General features: G+C 40.1%; 2 protein-coding genes across 2 annotated transcripts; one reads left to right on the top strand and one right to left on the bottom strand.

The window, feature by feature from the left end:
• The first annotated feature begins 7,261 nt into the window (after positions 1-7,261).
• On the top strand, positions 7,262-9,501 carry LOC146448508 (uncharacterized). The gene has a single exon (XM_085102548.1). It carries the CDS (start codon positions 7,574-7,576, stop codon positions 8,642-8,644), a length of 1,071 nt encoding a protein of 356 aa, XP_084958674.1. The 5' UTR covers positions 7,262-7,573; the 3' UTR covers positions 8,645-9,501.
• A 4,339-nt stretch (positions 9,502-13,840) lies between these two features.
• On the bottom strand, positions 13,841-15,700 carry LOC146448507 (uncharacterized). Its single transcript, XM_085102547.1, has one exon. The coding sequence runs from the start codon at positions 15,240-15,242 to the stop codon at positions 14,136-14,138; it is 1,107 nt and encodes a 368-aa protein (XP_084958673.1). The 5' UTR covers positions 15,243-15,700; the 3' UTR covers positions 13,841-14,135.

Below are 15,700 nucleotides of genomic sequence, written 5' to 3'. Positions count from 1 at the left end.
TCTATGCACCTCTTGCACGCACGTAAAGCTGGCTGGATACTTCGGTGACCGTCTTTTAAACAGTCCTCGCAGACGGCCCTCCCGGTTAGGCACTCGTCACATTTGGACAAACAGGTATCGCGTGAGATCTTGATGATGTTTTGACAAGTTTCTACAAATGGCAAACATTCTAGACAAACTTGAGCTTCCTTAATCCGTCTCGTAAAAAGGGATTTTGTTTCCTCTCCTGTCATTGATGTTAAATAGTCGACTCCAACTGGCAAGTGCAACTTGCAGTCTAAGGAATTGAGGATACAGACATCTGCCTCTTTAATGAAAATTTTCTTCAAAAACTCTCCCTTTGGGTTGGGGTTGTTCTTGATGAATGCAAGATTGATGTCTTCGCTTGTTCCAACGATATATCCTTGTGTCTCATCAAACTGCATCCCAGGTTTCAGTTGCATTCCGTCTCCCATGGCGACAACGGGGATAACATAAACGGATGGGTTATCGATAATAGCAGGAAGCTGAAGCTTTTTTGCCAACTCCATAAAGGCTCGTAGTAAGTGCTTGTGGGTACCACACTTTGTTGTGTATGCCCGGGAATTCTTTTTTCGCGTGGGAGCCGCTGGTAATGGGAAGTTCCAAGTCTTCCAATCGAAACTCTTCGAGCCACCTCTTCCCTCCCCTAGGTGGCCGGGTCCTCTAAGTAAGTTTAAAACTGATTCATGGCCATGAAACTCAATGGTTTCCACAAACTGTAGAATTTCAGAATCCCATTCAAAATCGCATGAATTTTCCAGTCTTGATTGTGCGTAAAGGACGGCGTTTTTGATAAGTAGGTAGAATATGATTCCGTTGTAGCAGCTCTGAATCAAGAAGACGTTGCAGTGTTTCCAAGACCGGGTCTGTGAACACAAACCGCCTTGCAAGAAGAAGAAAAGAACCGCTTATTAGAATGTATCAGAAAATCAGTTTTGGGGTAAGATAACCAACATGACAACTGCATGCGTGTTGAGCCCGGATGATCATCATTTTAAGACACTTGATATATACTTTCTTGCTTGTCATTCTATGTGTAACTAAATCTTGAACCACATGCATAAGAGCATAAGAGCATTTTATTATAAAAACGTCGCGCATGAAGCGAATTGCATATTTACATTACTTAAGAATAAACCTAGTAAACTTACAGCTTATCAACTTGATCGGGACTGGGCATTACATTTTAAAATTATGAAAGGATAGAATTACGCTTTTTTTCAAGAAAGAAAACGATATGATCATTCTGTACCTTAAACCCGGTTGAATTTCGTCCTTGTGAGGATCAAGGGTCACTACTTCTTCATCGGTAAGTTCAACATCGGAATCGGGATTGTAATGGCTTGTTGTAGGTGATTCGAATTCATTTTCCGATTCATCGAGGCCTAATTCTGGCGTACTCCAAGGAGAAAGCGTTGGCGGCATATGGTCATTTACATAATTAGAATCCAGCCATTCAGGTTAATCTGGTAGGGAACAGTTATCACTGTAGGAAGGAAAAACAAGCGTTGTAATCAAAGTAGAAAAAAGACCATTTACTCTAGCTTTATATCTCACTTTATTTACTTTTATTTCCATTTTCAGTTGATGGGGATGCTTTAGTAACTCTTCGGTGTATTCAATTTTATTGTATGACTTCAAGACTATTGCGATAAATAACAATGCAATATGCATTATGTAGCACTGAAACTATTATCTTTTTCTTCCATCTCTGCATAGCGAAAATGTATGAATACATTCAGTATATTATCCGGACCATATTGTCTTCATTTTCGATATTCAACTGTAACTGCAACAACTTTTTGAAAAAAGGTAATGGCGTAAATGTCGTTATCAATATTGTCACTTCTAAAAAGAATGCCTCGCTTACATGTCCCTTCCACTCTCTAACTGATCCAGTTCTCTTGTGTCGGTTAAATCTACGTCTATTTCGCCATGATTGTCATCAAGATGAAACGTAGGATCCTGCTCTACTGGCCCATTGGTTTTTAACATTTCTACAATTGTTTTTTGGGAAGAACCGCTTAAATCAGCTCCTGAGGGAGGTAACTTTCTTTGAATACACCTGCTGTCATTGTGACCTGAACACAAAAATTAGGCAAAGATGTTAGAATAGCGCACTTCTAAAACAGAAATAATGCAGGTAATAATGGCACCTCCCAAAACATGTTAAAACACTTTCATTTGGCAGTAGTTAAGAAAAATAAACTATGACTATTCAAGTAGGTTTCGCTGTTGACTGTTTAATATCTGCTTTAGTTTAGTTGTTCTTGTTTTAAGTTTATTCTTTCTTGATCCCGCACAATGCACGTACCTGTTCATGACTGTGAATTTTAGCAACATAAAATATCAAAATAAAAAATAGAAGTTACAAATACGCGGAAACTTACGTTTGAAGTTGTATATTCCACGTAACTTGTTCAGTTTTACCAACTCTTTGCATTTAGTGCATTTAATAACTGTCTCACTGATAACCTCAGCTTCAGGGTACTTTTCTTTAACTTCTGTAAAACGAAAAAGTATATGTGAAATTAAAGGGAACGTGTCAAGGCTGAGTTATATACGTCGGCAAACTATTTTTGACAAAATGAGCAATGTGAATTTATTATTATGGATGTAACTGACAGCAGAAACATGCTCCTGATACCTTCATTATATACAGCTATGTCTATTGGGCGTTATATGAAAGTCACAAATAACCGAGATTAACTTTGAAAACTGTTCAGCATAGCAGTTTTTCAAAAGCCCATATCGCAATCCGTTCTGGTCTTCTCAAACCATGTCAAACCCTTTGATCATTTGTGCCTTGTTTGTATTTGCTGTGTTACTGAAATGTTCATTCATTGCTTCGAGTGGTTATCTTTAATTTGTGGTCATCTGTAGCTTGCTGGTCAAGGACGAAATGCGGTCTTCTGCATATGTAGAATACTCAACGTTCTTAACTGACATTGACTTTACAGAAGCAATAACAAAAAGATGACTAGCGTTACCCATCATTGACCGATACCTTGTACAAAAGCATCAAATTTCTCTTGCTGCCACTTAGTTCTAGCCACTTCCTGCCCATCCCGTAATGCTTCTAGAAGGCGTTTATCGCTTCCTTTCTTCTCTGCGCGAACATCGATTTTCGCCTCTGTCGCCTTTTTCATCGTTTTCGCAGGAGGAGAAGGAGAGGTGCTTGTTTCAGGAAGCAATCGCTTGTTAACTGTCACCAACTCAACTTCGTGAATTTTCACTGCAGTAAAAAAATGTAAGCTTAATTAAAAACAAACTGTGGGTAAGAAGAAAAATAAATTGAAGAACAGCCGGGAATATTAGACTTGTCAGGAGCTAAGGCCTGTTCCAAACGGCGTGCTACTGCCGTGCCAAACTCAAGTAAATTTGGCTTGACACTGAGTGGCAAGAAGATAGCACGGCAGCGGTCTCAAACGTCGTCAACAAACCAACCATCCATCCTGAGCGTAAAAATTGAAAAATTATTTTAAAGTGAATTTATTATTTATGAATTTAGTTCGGCGCGAACCAAGTCGCGCTACTGCCGTGCTAAGTGGTCGTATCCCCGGCATGTCGAACTGAATGTTTCAAACGGCGTGCCACTGCCGCGATTAAATCAAAATGATACTTTCAATTTAGTTCGACACGGCAGTAGCGCGACATTTGAACAGGCCTAAGAAAAATGGACAAAGAAATTAATGCTTGTAGCTTGTAGTTTAAATTAAATTTTACAAACAGTGCTTACCGATCAGTTCGTGGCCTTTCTTGTCACTAAGAAAGTCACGATATATAAGCCATTCGTCCTGGGTATTGCACACAAAGATTCTTCCATTCGGAAACTGAGGTTCCTTCATATGTCTATGGATGGAGATTTTTGTGTTGAACTTCATAATTCCAAAGCTTGTAGCAACCTCCTTGAAACCATGATTCAATGTAAGATAACTCTTTAAAATCCACTTTTAAATAATAGGAGATAAGCTTGGGTTTAAAAAATTAATCGGAATTGCTGACTTTTTTATTTGCGTATTTGATTTAGCGTTAAAAATAGAATTCTTATATATCAAGATTGTATACCAGAGTGGAGCCCGGAGCCCTAAAGCAGATGATGTGGAGCCCTAGAGCCCTGAAATTTTCGCCTTGGAGCCCTGGAGCCCTGCATTTTTTTAAAAGGCCGGAGCCCTGGAGCCCTAAACCCCTTTGGGACCCTGCATCGTGTATCAAAGGAACCGACGAATCCATTCTGGGTAAGGATTCGTCGGTTCCTTTGATGCATCATGATCAAAGTGATCTTGGATCAAAAATCCGGATTCGGATTTTACTAAAGAAACGCACCCACAGTCTCCTACGCAACCGTTAATAGGGACGTCACGCATCGCCTCTCTCCACGTTGCGTGACGACTTTAGGGCCCGGTATCCATACTAATGCATTTTCGTTTTTAAACGGGTACTTTTTGAGGCGTTTTCGTTTAATGTCCGCAGTAGATTGCCCAAGAACGCCGATGAAAACGGAGACTATCGAGAACGGTTTGAAAAGTAGCGACTTAATCCTTGGTGATTACTTCAACCTTTAAGCATGTTTAAGGCTAGTTGGCATGTACTGATTTACCGGCCCAGTTTGTAGTTTTTGAGCCAATTTACACACTACAATTTGTCGACCGATTTCTTTTTCTAATAGTTTAAGACGGGGTGAAAATCGGCATGATAAAATCCCTTCAACCCCTAACATCAAGGAATAAATTCTTTTATCTTGCCCGCATGCTTTTCTTATAAAAGTACTGGGGAGCAATTATCAAAATATCAAGAGAATTCATGATCATGATCACGTCCTTAATTCTCATAACCTCAGCGGTGAATAATTAACTATTATGCACCGAAGTGGAGATGAATAGTGACACTGAGGTGAATAATTGTTTCAGTATATATACACAAGCTAAGTAGCTAGCAGACCAAAAAATTCCTTCATTTTCGACTTTATACCGACAAATGGTGGGAAATTATAAAGTCACGCGCGCCGCGCGGTAAGCCCACTCTGGGGTAGGCGATTTCTTATTGTAGAAAGTTCCGTCTCGCTTTCTTGCGAACAAATAAAACTTTTAAAGGCACTGGTAAAGTTGAGAAGGTGTCAATTTTTTTAATTGTTGTGTGGAATTCGTCTTGTTGTTCAGTTGAAATCATGCTGCAAATCATTAGATGTTTCATTGTTTACATTGTAATTTTAGTGCCCGGCAGTTTTCGTAAGCAAGGCATTGTATTTTCATTTTTCCTCCTTATATGAGGTTGGAAAAATTAAATAACTTACCAATTAATGCCGCCAAAATGAACTTTTGTAACCATTTTTGTATTTTTGTAACAGTTGCCTCGTTTATAGAAATAATTTCCTTTTTAAGTGCCAGAGGCGAAACGTGAAGCCATTTTGATTCTCTTCGGCTGCTCGGAGGGGTAGTACTTGGCTAATCACCTCCGAGCGAATAACAGTCTTCACTTGTGTGGTATATACTAAAGCTAATTATAACATTTTATGCATGATAAATGATGAAAATGTTTTACAGAATACATGCCACGGAAAATTCATAAAAACTAGACGCATAACTGCGTGTACTCGGGCTTCTCTTATCGAAATAAACTTGGTTGGCATGAATAAATATATGTCACGTTAGTGTCCCTATTTGCCTAATACTACAGAAGTAGCTTTATGGAGCTAATATCTCCGAGCATCTTCCCATCCAACTATGAGAATATACTCACAAAGACCAGACCACAATACCGAGAACTACGTCCCCTGCTCTTTGCAAACAGTGAGTGGGTTCTTTAACGTCCCATAGAGTTATTTACAAGCAAGGTTTGTGAGACTGGCCTACGGTTTATCGTCCTTATCGAGAATACTAAAAAGTCTAACCATTTGTAGATGTCAGAGCAAAGGCAGCACTTTCTTCCCAGTTATTCAAATACCTTGAGTGGTGGTCCGGCCGGGGTTTGAACCCGCGACCTCATGCCGGTAGTCCGGCACTCTACCAACTGAGTTAACCGGTCGGCGGTAGATCAGTGTATTTTACATACAAGATGGGCGTAATTTGAACAATCAGCTTGAAAATAATAGGGAAACTGAGCTAAGAGAAGGTTTGTGTTGCATCTCACTTCGCATGAGTTTGCTTGCCTGTTGTCAGGCTCCGGCTGCTGTATGTTTTTCAGCAGTTTTCAGGTAGGCAGTGGTCTCGCTATGTAACGAGTTTGTCCCCTTTAAGAAAAGCAAAGCGGAGATATATATAATCCAATGAACTGTTCATCAGGGTATGGAGAAAAAATGACGGCAGACAACGACAACTATTTACGTACTGTATGACTTTATTGTTGGCCCTGAAAAAAGCAAAGCCGCAGCAAAGGGGAGGCAACTCAGAGGTCGAGCCCCTGATACAACTTGCCCAAACCACCCTACAAACAAAATCAACCGAGAAATAAGAAACAACAAGAGTCTTTTCGAAAATATCGCCACATTATCAATTAATTGAATCTTAATTGGTGTATAAGTTAGAAACGAAAAACGAAATGAGTACTTCAAAGCAGCTTTTGGGTAACTATATTCTTTCCTCAGCCTAGTACCTAGGCGTTCTCTTCCCACTTTCTCAATTTGGCGCGAAAAGTTCGTTACGTCACCGAATAGCCCTCGGTGGGAACTTTTCCACCAGACACGCAAGCTGCATGTTACCATACCCTTACTCCCTGGAGAACGCCTAGGGATGCTGTTCTTTCCTTTAATTTTTGCTTTCGTATTTATTTTACTGAGTTTATTTGTCATGATTTCTACAATTATTGTCATCGCATATGTAGATTTAAGCAGTTCATGTCGTATGAAGATGGCTCCAGGCCAAGCTGGGCAAGATATCCTGTGGATATCGATTAGAGATAAATGAAATTATATAATCGCAGATTAAATGATCTTACTGAGTCTGTCCTTTTTACTATTTTTTTATCCGGGGCAAGTGGGGTGCGCGGATGTGAAAGTTATGTCGGACGCTAAGCCAAAACTCCCGTATCCATGACATTACGATTGGATTTTTACAAGAGCCCCTGTTAACGAAAGCCATCGCTTGAGTATTATCGGTTTCCACACAAACACGTTTGTTTGTCCATGTTTCGCCCCAGCGGCGGGCGGCGAGAAGAATCGGAAATAGTTCCAGGAAATTGATATTTGAACGAAGTGATGGTTCGATAGCGTGATCGTCAAAAACACGAATTAGGCCCGGTTCAAACGTCGCGCCATCGTCGTGTCGAACTCAATTTATGGAATTGAGTTCGACGTTAGCGCGACTGTAGCGCGACGTTTGAATCAACTGTCGAGCCAAGTAATTGAGTTCGACGAGCTTGTCAAGCCAACGTCGCGCTATTGACTCTGGCGCGACATCGATTCAAACGTCGCGCTTAACTTGTGCCGAACTGAATGCATGCATTTGTGATAATGTATTAATAAATTATGATGTCGAGTTCATACATTATAACAGCGCCTGCAACAGCGGACTTGCGGTAACCGCATGCGTAGACTACGTGAGGTGTTTGGAAAAAAATGGCGGCAAGTTGGAGGAGAAACTTCGCTCACAGTATCGATGCAAATTCTTCCGAGGAAGTTGTAAGTGGAAGCGGTGAATCCGAAACGGAGAGCTTTGTTGAATCAGACGCAGAAACTGGTGAAAGTTCAGAGTGTTCTAGTGCCCCGAAACAAGCTTCATCGAAGGCGAAGCGGAGGGGAAGGAAAGCTGTGTGGAATGAAAGCCATATAACCGACATGGTCGACATCATTTGTTCCAGCGAGTATCTTCGAAAAAACCTCATTTTCAGAAATACGACGCGTGGACGGAACAGTGCAATTTACGATCAGGTTCTTAAGGAGCTTCAGGAGCGACTTGCAAGCCGCGGTGAGCACTTCTCCTTGAGTGTTTCTCAAATAAGGAACAAATTCAAAAAGTGTGTCGCTGAATGCAAAAAGGCCGCTTTAACCATAAAAACAGCGACCGGCATCAAAAGGTTCCAAGAGGAAAAGAAGTTCGGTGATTGGTTTCAACAACTTTACAGTTTCGTGAAAACTCGTGACTCCTGTAAACCCGAAATGGCGTTGGAGCCTTCGAGTTCAAGTTCAAGCAGCAAGGATAAAACCCAACAAGACACAGAAACGGATTCAGAGAAAACAAATGCACAGGAGAGTCCGAATGAGAGCAAAGGCGGTGGTTCTCCTAATTTTCAATATGTACCTGTGAAAAGAGGAAAGAAAAGGGCGAAAGTCGATCCAGTCGTGGAGGCAATAGAAACAATGAAGCAGGTTATACAGAAGGACCCTACAAAAGATTTCCTTGAATTTTTAAAGGAGGAGAACGAAAGGGCTAGACAACATGAAATGAGGGTACTGCAAATGATGATGGCTCCTCAACCTATTGCCACTCCTCCTCCAAACTACACGTATAATCACAGTAGCAGTTCTCAGTACCCAGGTCATGTAAACAGGAGCAAGAGTCCTTCTTTTGAAAGCCCAAATACTTACCAAGCTCAAAATTACTCCACCTTTGCAAGATACAGTGGTCCTCATTATGAAGCTCAAAACATTAACTCTTCAGAAAACAATTACGAATATTTTAGTCTTTAAAAAAACAGTTTATTGCTTCTCATTATGAGATTACTTGAACACTTTTGTTTTCTTTTAAGGTACCATTCATTATGGAAGAGGGGAGCAGGTAGAATCTCACACCTCCCTCCACTTAAAAGAAACACTAGAAAGGGAATTGGAGAATGGGGATGGGGGATTTTGGCTGAGAGAATTCAGGGTTTTGCAACTAATGCTTCATGCACTTTGGCAGAGATACAATAGTTATAATATTGTCGCCATGACCCCTTTAAGTTTCAATTTTCTTGGCACATGGGTACCCATTGAAAGCATTCTTCTCCATGACCTGTCACCCTCACCGTTGTTTCTACGAAGTTAATATTTATAGCCCCTTTGACATTGTTTAAATTAAATAAATTGCAACATGTGTATGTATCAACCTCACAGTCCATCATTGTTTAGATTTGAAGTTGTTAATGATATAATATACATTAAGGAGGCTCGAGGCAGTTTTTTTGGACTTTGGGTGGAAGTTTTGAAATTACAATCTCGCATACAAGATAAACTTCGATCTCCTTCATACTACATCATCATTTCAACATATGATCAAAGTTAATTTTCTCATCGGTTTCCAAGCAACAGCTATTACCATAGCAACGGAAGCGCATAGCCTCTCATTTTAAACATTGTCGATTATCTCGAAATCTAGTCAGACACTTTATGACGAAACTTTAGGGATTTAAACTACTCAATCTAGACAACTTGTAGGCGAAATTAGAAAAAAATCTGTAAGAGCGTTTTCAAGTAAATAATGAATCAATTTTTACGGGGTGATTTTGTTTATTCCAGCATTTTTCACCAATATCTCTGGAAAAATAAAACTTGACACTTTGTCTTTTCTGTTAAAAGGTCCTTGCTCATAGCAAAACATTTTAAATGTATATTGAGCTTCATGGGTGTCTCCGATTTTAAGATATTTATGTTTGAAAACAGTTAAAATAAAGCGCATATGAATGAAAAATTTCCTACTTTGCAAAAATCAAGATATCTTTAAAATTCCCCGGCAGATTTTTCTGTTAAATTACAAGCGGTTAGAGTAAGAATTCTTTTCGATATTCACGCAAGTTTTAGGCTCAAGAACCGAAACCGGTGTTAGATAAGAAGGTTGAATCTTGGTCAAGTTTCAATCATTATTTGCTTTCTCCGAACAAGAATTTTATTTTGTTTGTCCCGGTCTATTCCACTGCTGTTCACGTGCTGTGAATATTTATGATTACGTGGAGTCGTGCAAAAGGTAACATTTACATAAATATATGCTCCTGCTTCTCAAGTCTTCCATTGTAAATTTTACCTTTTGCACGAGTTCACGGTATGATAAATATTCAAAGCACGTGAATAGCAGTGAAATAGACCGGGACAAACAAAATAAAATTCATGTTCGGAGAAAGCGAATAACGACTGAAACTTGACCAAGATTCAGCCTTCTTATCTAACACCAATTTCGGTTCCTGAGCCTAAAACGTGCGTAGATATCGAAAAGAATTATTACTTTAACCGCTTCTAATTAAACAGAAAAATCTGTGGGGGCATTTTAAAGATATCTCGATTTATGCAAAGTAGGAACTTTTTCATTCATATGCGCTTTATTTTCACTGTTTTTAAACATAAATATCTTAAAATCGGAGACACCCATGAAGCTCAATAAACATTTAGAATGTTTTGCTATCAGGAAAGACCCTTTGACAGAAAAGACAAAGTGTCAAGTTTTATTTTGCCAGAGATATTAGTGAAAAATGCTGGAATAAACAAAATCACCCCGTAAAAATTGATTCATTATTTACTTGAAAACGCTCTTACAGATTTTTTTCTAATTTCGCCTACAAGTTGTCTAGATTGAGTAGTTTAAATCCCTAAAGTTTCGTCATAAAGTGTCTGACTAGATTTCGAGATAATCGACAATGTTTAAAATGAGAGGCTATGCGCTTCCGTTGCTATGGTAATAGCTGTTGCTTGGAAACCGATGAGAAAATTAACTTTGATCATATGTTGAAATGATGATGTAGTATGAAGGAGATCGAAGTTTATCTTGTATGCGAGATTGTAATTTCAAAACTTCCACCCTAAGTCCAAAAAAACTGCCTCGAGCCTCCTTAAGTAAAAATGTACTTGGTGATATAATCACCAGCACACTTTTTGATGACTGACACTGGTAATATCAATAGCCAAATAAAATTTTACATTCACGAGATACATGTAGTACTAGTTTCACATGTTATACTCTAATGGTCCTTTATATTGCAGATGATAACCACGGTCCCAAAGGTTACAACATTTAATGAATTGAGTAGAGCTTTACCATCATTCTACCCTTGAAATAATTGAGTAAAGCTTAGGCCTTCTGAGATTATTCTGCATTCAGTCTGCAAGACATGTTTTAAAACACCTGGTCTAAGGGCAGGGGATAGATCATGATCTTTTTAGGCATTTCTGTAAGAAATATATTGCTCCTTAAATAAATCAGGCAGATGAGTAATGCCTACCACCAGTCCAAAAAAAATTATAACTGCTAGAATGTTTGATGTCATTTTTTTAGATTATAACCTTGAACACAACTGGCAAGAATCACTAAAAAGAATGACCTTGCCTGTTAAAGCACTGCTGAGTGCGACATGAATAATTCATCCGACTATTTGTCCCATTCAACAACAAGTTGTTGAATAAAGACCTTACACAATTCCATGCCCTTCCTTTTCCATCCATAATTTTTGTGCTAAGCTGTTTCTGACACGACTAGCTTCATGATTTGTGTCTGGAATCCTGTGACACTGGGTCATCCTCAGCAAACTTCGAATAGTTGCTCTATCTCTTGTCTGATTTGAGATAGGATCAATTGTTGGATCCAGTTTCCTAGAGAGGGTATCTTCCTGTGCGATGCAGATATTGTGCAATACAACACAAGCTAAACAAGCACTTCTCACTTCCATAGGGCTGCTTTCACTTTTACGCATTAACACTCTCCACCGGCCCTTTAACTGACCATAAGCACATTCAACCACCATGCGTGCCCTACTTAGGCGGTAGTTGAAATTACTTTGCACAGGTGTGAGTACAGTATTGGTAAATGGCTTCATGAGCCACGGTTGAGACGGAAAAGCCGAGTCCCCCAATATGAGTGGGGTACGGTCACACCTCCTACATCTTTCCGGCCCTATATTAGGAATTATGTTACCCCCAGTGAGATCTTCCCACAATTTAGTGGATTTAAATACTGTTGAATCGTGGGAGTTTCCAGGGTAGCCGCAGCTCGCCCATATGAAACGATAGTGTGCATCAACCATACCCATTAAAATAATAGAATAAAAATTTTTAAAGTTGTAATACTCCTTGCAAACATCCATGCCTCCAACAGGGCATTTGATAGGAAGATGACAACCATCGACAGCGCCCCAGGCACATGGGAATTGCCACAGTTATTCCATGTCAAGCATTTTTTCTTTGACCTCTGCTTCGTTTGATGGAAAATGTCCCTGTACGGTGTCCTGCCATAAGTTCCTAACTATAGACTCACAAACTTCCTTGACAATAGTGCAGACTGTTGAGACGCCAATACCGGCCATTTCCGCAATTGTGTACCTATAATCTCCTCTGGCCAAACGAAAGAGACAGATTGCCAGGCGACATTCAGGAGAAATTGGCTCTTCGCAAACGGTATCGCGGACCAAATCATGACTGATGCGACCAAGAATGACCCGGAACGTACCCTTGGATACGCGGAAGAGCTTTTTAAACCTTTAAATCTGAGTACGTGTTCCATACCTTTTGCCACCAGCCAGAATTTCGCGGCAGCCGACGGCAGGATCGCAGAACTTCTCCAGTAGCGTTTTGAGAATTGACGAGAATACAAATAACGAGGAAAAGCACAGCTTCCATCTCTGTTGACGATAGCAAAATAGAGCTTGTTGGGTTAACATTCTCCTTCTTCTCGAGGCCGCCAGAATTCGAGGTAAAAGGACTTTTTTGCGTTGGAAAGCCGGCCTTTGCTCGCGATCCGCCATCTTTGTTTTTGTTAGAACGATAGGGATTGTGGTCTAGCGCGAAGGCATAAGTTTGAATTTGGCGCGACGTTTGAATCAGCTGTCGAACCACGGTCGCGCTGAAGTCGAACTCAATTCAATTGAGTTCGACACGACGATGGCGCGACGTTTGAACCGGGCCTTAGAACTGCGTGTTAAGCTTGTCCGCGCTGTAAGCCGACCATGAACCGGCGAACCAGTAGTCAGTATATAGTGCACCAAAACCAAGGAGAGACGCGTCCGCTTGGAAATAAAGAGTTCTGCGAAAGTCGAGGATCATAGAGCGACCGTTAAACGTGACAAGAAATTGATTTGTTTTAATTTGATAATACATTCAACCACGCGACGCAGGAATGTCCGTCCCCCATGAACAACCCGCGAGATCCCGCGAGCGATTGCAATAGACGCTTGCAAGCTGTCTTTGAGAAAGAAAGTATGGAGTAGTTTGCGCAGACGTTGTAACTTTTGCGCGGGTAGACGGATGTATACAGTAGATATTGACGGTAGATATTGACAACAAATCAAGCTCAATTCCTAAGAACGTGACGCCGTGAACTGGAGAAGCGACTTTATGCCAGCTAATTCAAGAGAATGAAGCAAATTGATAAGAGTGACAAGCCCCTGTTGACATTCAGCTTTAGTGTTTTCTACGATAAGAAAATCAAGTTAATTGATCACAGTGTGGAAACCAGGGCGTGGCATCATTCTTTATCTAACAATTGTGTTAGAAAGTCTGTTGAAGATCAGTGCGCAGGAAAGACCGAAATACAGTCTGTTATCCACGTAATAGGTGCAGCGAGAGGGATGATGTTCACCAAACATCCTGCAAAACCGCTGTAATTCACGGTGAGGAGAGAAGACCGGAACGCAACGCCAATAAACGTACACGTGATACAGCTGTTTATCTATTACCGAAATTCTGCTCAAAGCGAGTTCCTTAAAAATGATCACCATTTCCGGTTTGAATTCAGGGAATGTACCTTTGAATTCATGTTATAATGAGGTAAACGTATAATGAAATTTGCCGTTTTCATAACCGATGGATTAAAGTCTCCATATTTCTAACTGTTTCATTGTTTAATCACTGCAAGTTCCAATCTAGTACCGTGTTTGGCTATAATTTTAGACCCCCTGAGAACTGCAGAAAAATGTTTAAGATGCTGAATATGTCAATCTTATCTTTATTTCAAGACCTTGAAAGTTCTAAACTCATACAATAACAGCGTTCCTTTTTTCACTAATCATGACTAATGTTCTGTTGGCAAATAGTAACAATATTTTTTTGGAAAATAATCACAAAATATCACAAATATTCTCTTTATATCGAATGTTTTCCTGGTAATTTTTGTTTCAACTGGAACTACATCATCGGTATACAAAGTCAATCAAAGTTTTAACAACGTTCATTGATTTGTTATTGCACAGAAAACAACGTAAAACGAATGACAATACTGCTCTCCTTATATGCTTGTCTCGGTTCGTTGTTTGTCGTTATCTACATGATTGATGTTTAATACCACGGATTTAGCATCGTATTTGACTTTAAAGTTTTCGGCGAAAAGCAGCTTCTCGCCAAGAGAATTCTCGTCCAATGGCAACACGTCTTCCCCCAGCAATTCCTTGAGAATTTCACTGCCAATTTTCAGTAGGAGTTGCTTTCCAGTGTCGTCAATGACTTCGAGAGTAGCTGATAAATCATTAACACACTTATTTGCTTTTATCATACCACATTTTGAACAGTGTGCAACTTTCGATGCTCCTGCCTGGCTTATTTTCTTGAAGCGTTTATAACATTTCAAGAATCTTTCTAAGCGTGGTACACTCGTTACTTCTGTGATTAGAGCGGTGGACGGGGGATCTTCTACGTCGTCTTGCTTGACAGTGATGGTGGTTAAACTTTCGTCATTGATCTCTGTTATGGTGGTTCGCTTTGTTGTGCAAATCTTCTTGCGGCCAGACCACACCTTCAACTGCACGTTGGTCAACTTGTATGATTTGGCTGCCGATATCTTCGGGATGTGTTCTTGAAACACATCCAGGGGAATGGAGCCTGTAGTATCGGTGAAAGTCGCCTCCACCACCTGAAGGGGCTTTAGTGGGTTGCCTACAGTCTTTGGATTCTTTAGTTGGCTCACCTTTCCTACTACGGTTACGGTATCCCACACTTTATGTGTATTCAGTACATCCAATATCGAAACTGACTCCTTAGAGCGGTCTGCAAGTTCCGAGTACTGGAAAGAGTACTCAGTGGCCTGTAGTGTTCCTACGAAGGTCGTGTCGTTCACAACTATCTTCTCTTCGTCCTCAGTGTACGCGTGATTTATCAGCTTTACCGCAGTTCGGCTCGTTTCGCTTTTCTCCAATAATGCTTTCTTTGATGGAGAGTAAAGTAAGGCTTCTTGTGCTTTGCCGTCACGATCTATTTGGAGTGTGAATGTTGCGTAGTCCAACGTGTTACTGCGATTTCGTTTCGTGGGCGAAAGGTTATGTACATAACCTATAACGCTGTTCTCGGGGTTAGTTTTAGGGTTTTCAGTAGATTTCAGGCTATTCTGCGAAGCAGCCATGTTAAAGCACTATTCTACGAACAGGAGCTCAAGTCAACTACGCACACGCAAGCAGGATCAGAATGTTTAAAGTCATTATGCTTACCTCAACAGAAACAGCGTTTTCTTTTGCCTGTGATTGGTCATATTTCTCAGTTTTTTGATTGGTCAGTGGATGTGAAATGATTTCAGTCAAATGATTTCAAATGAAGTCAGCGGTTGGTGGCCAGGAACGTAAATACTTGATATATGGTAACCGGAATGTACGGAAACTTTATATATAGTAAAGGAAATGTAAACACGGTAGTTTGGTAAAGTCGCTTAGAAAAAAGCATGAGGATTGATCCTGAAATCGTTTGATTGTCGTTTGATATACAATGGATTTCATTCTTGTACTGAACTGATATAACTCTAAGGGTTTGTAAAGGTTTATATTTTAAAGAAATTAAATGATTGGAAAGAATATTGTAATTGTATGG

The sequence above is a fragment of the Pavona decussata genome, unplaced genomic scaffold, assembly GCF_977016875.1.
Source record: "Pavona decussata unplaced genomic scaffold, jaPavDecu1.1 SCAFFOLD_912, whole genome shotgun sequence".
Lineage (NCBI taxonomy): Eukaryota > Metazoa > Cnidaria > Anthozoa > Scleractinia > Agariciidae > Pavona > Pavona decussata.
This window is presented reverse-complemented; position numbering and strand designations above follow the sequence as displayed.

Bases quoted from the DNA above. Each gene is read 5' to 3' on its own strand.
- LOC146448508 (XM_085102548.1), top strand. From the start codon at position 7,574: ATGGCGGCAAGTTGGAGGAGAAACTTCGCTCACAGTATCGATGCAAAT.
- LOC146448507 (XM_085102547.1), bottom strand. From the start codon at position 15,242: ATGGCTGCTTCGCAGAATAGCCTGAAATCTACTGAAAACCCTAAAACT.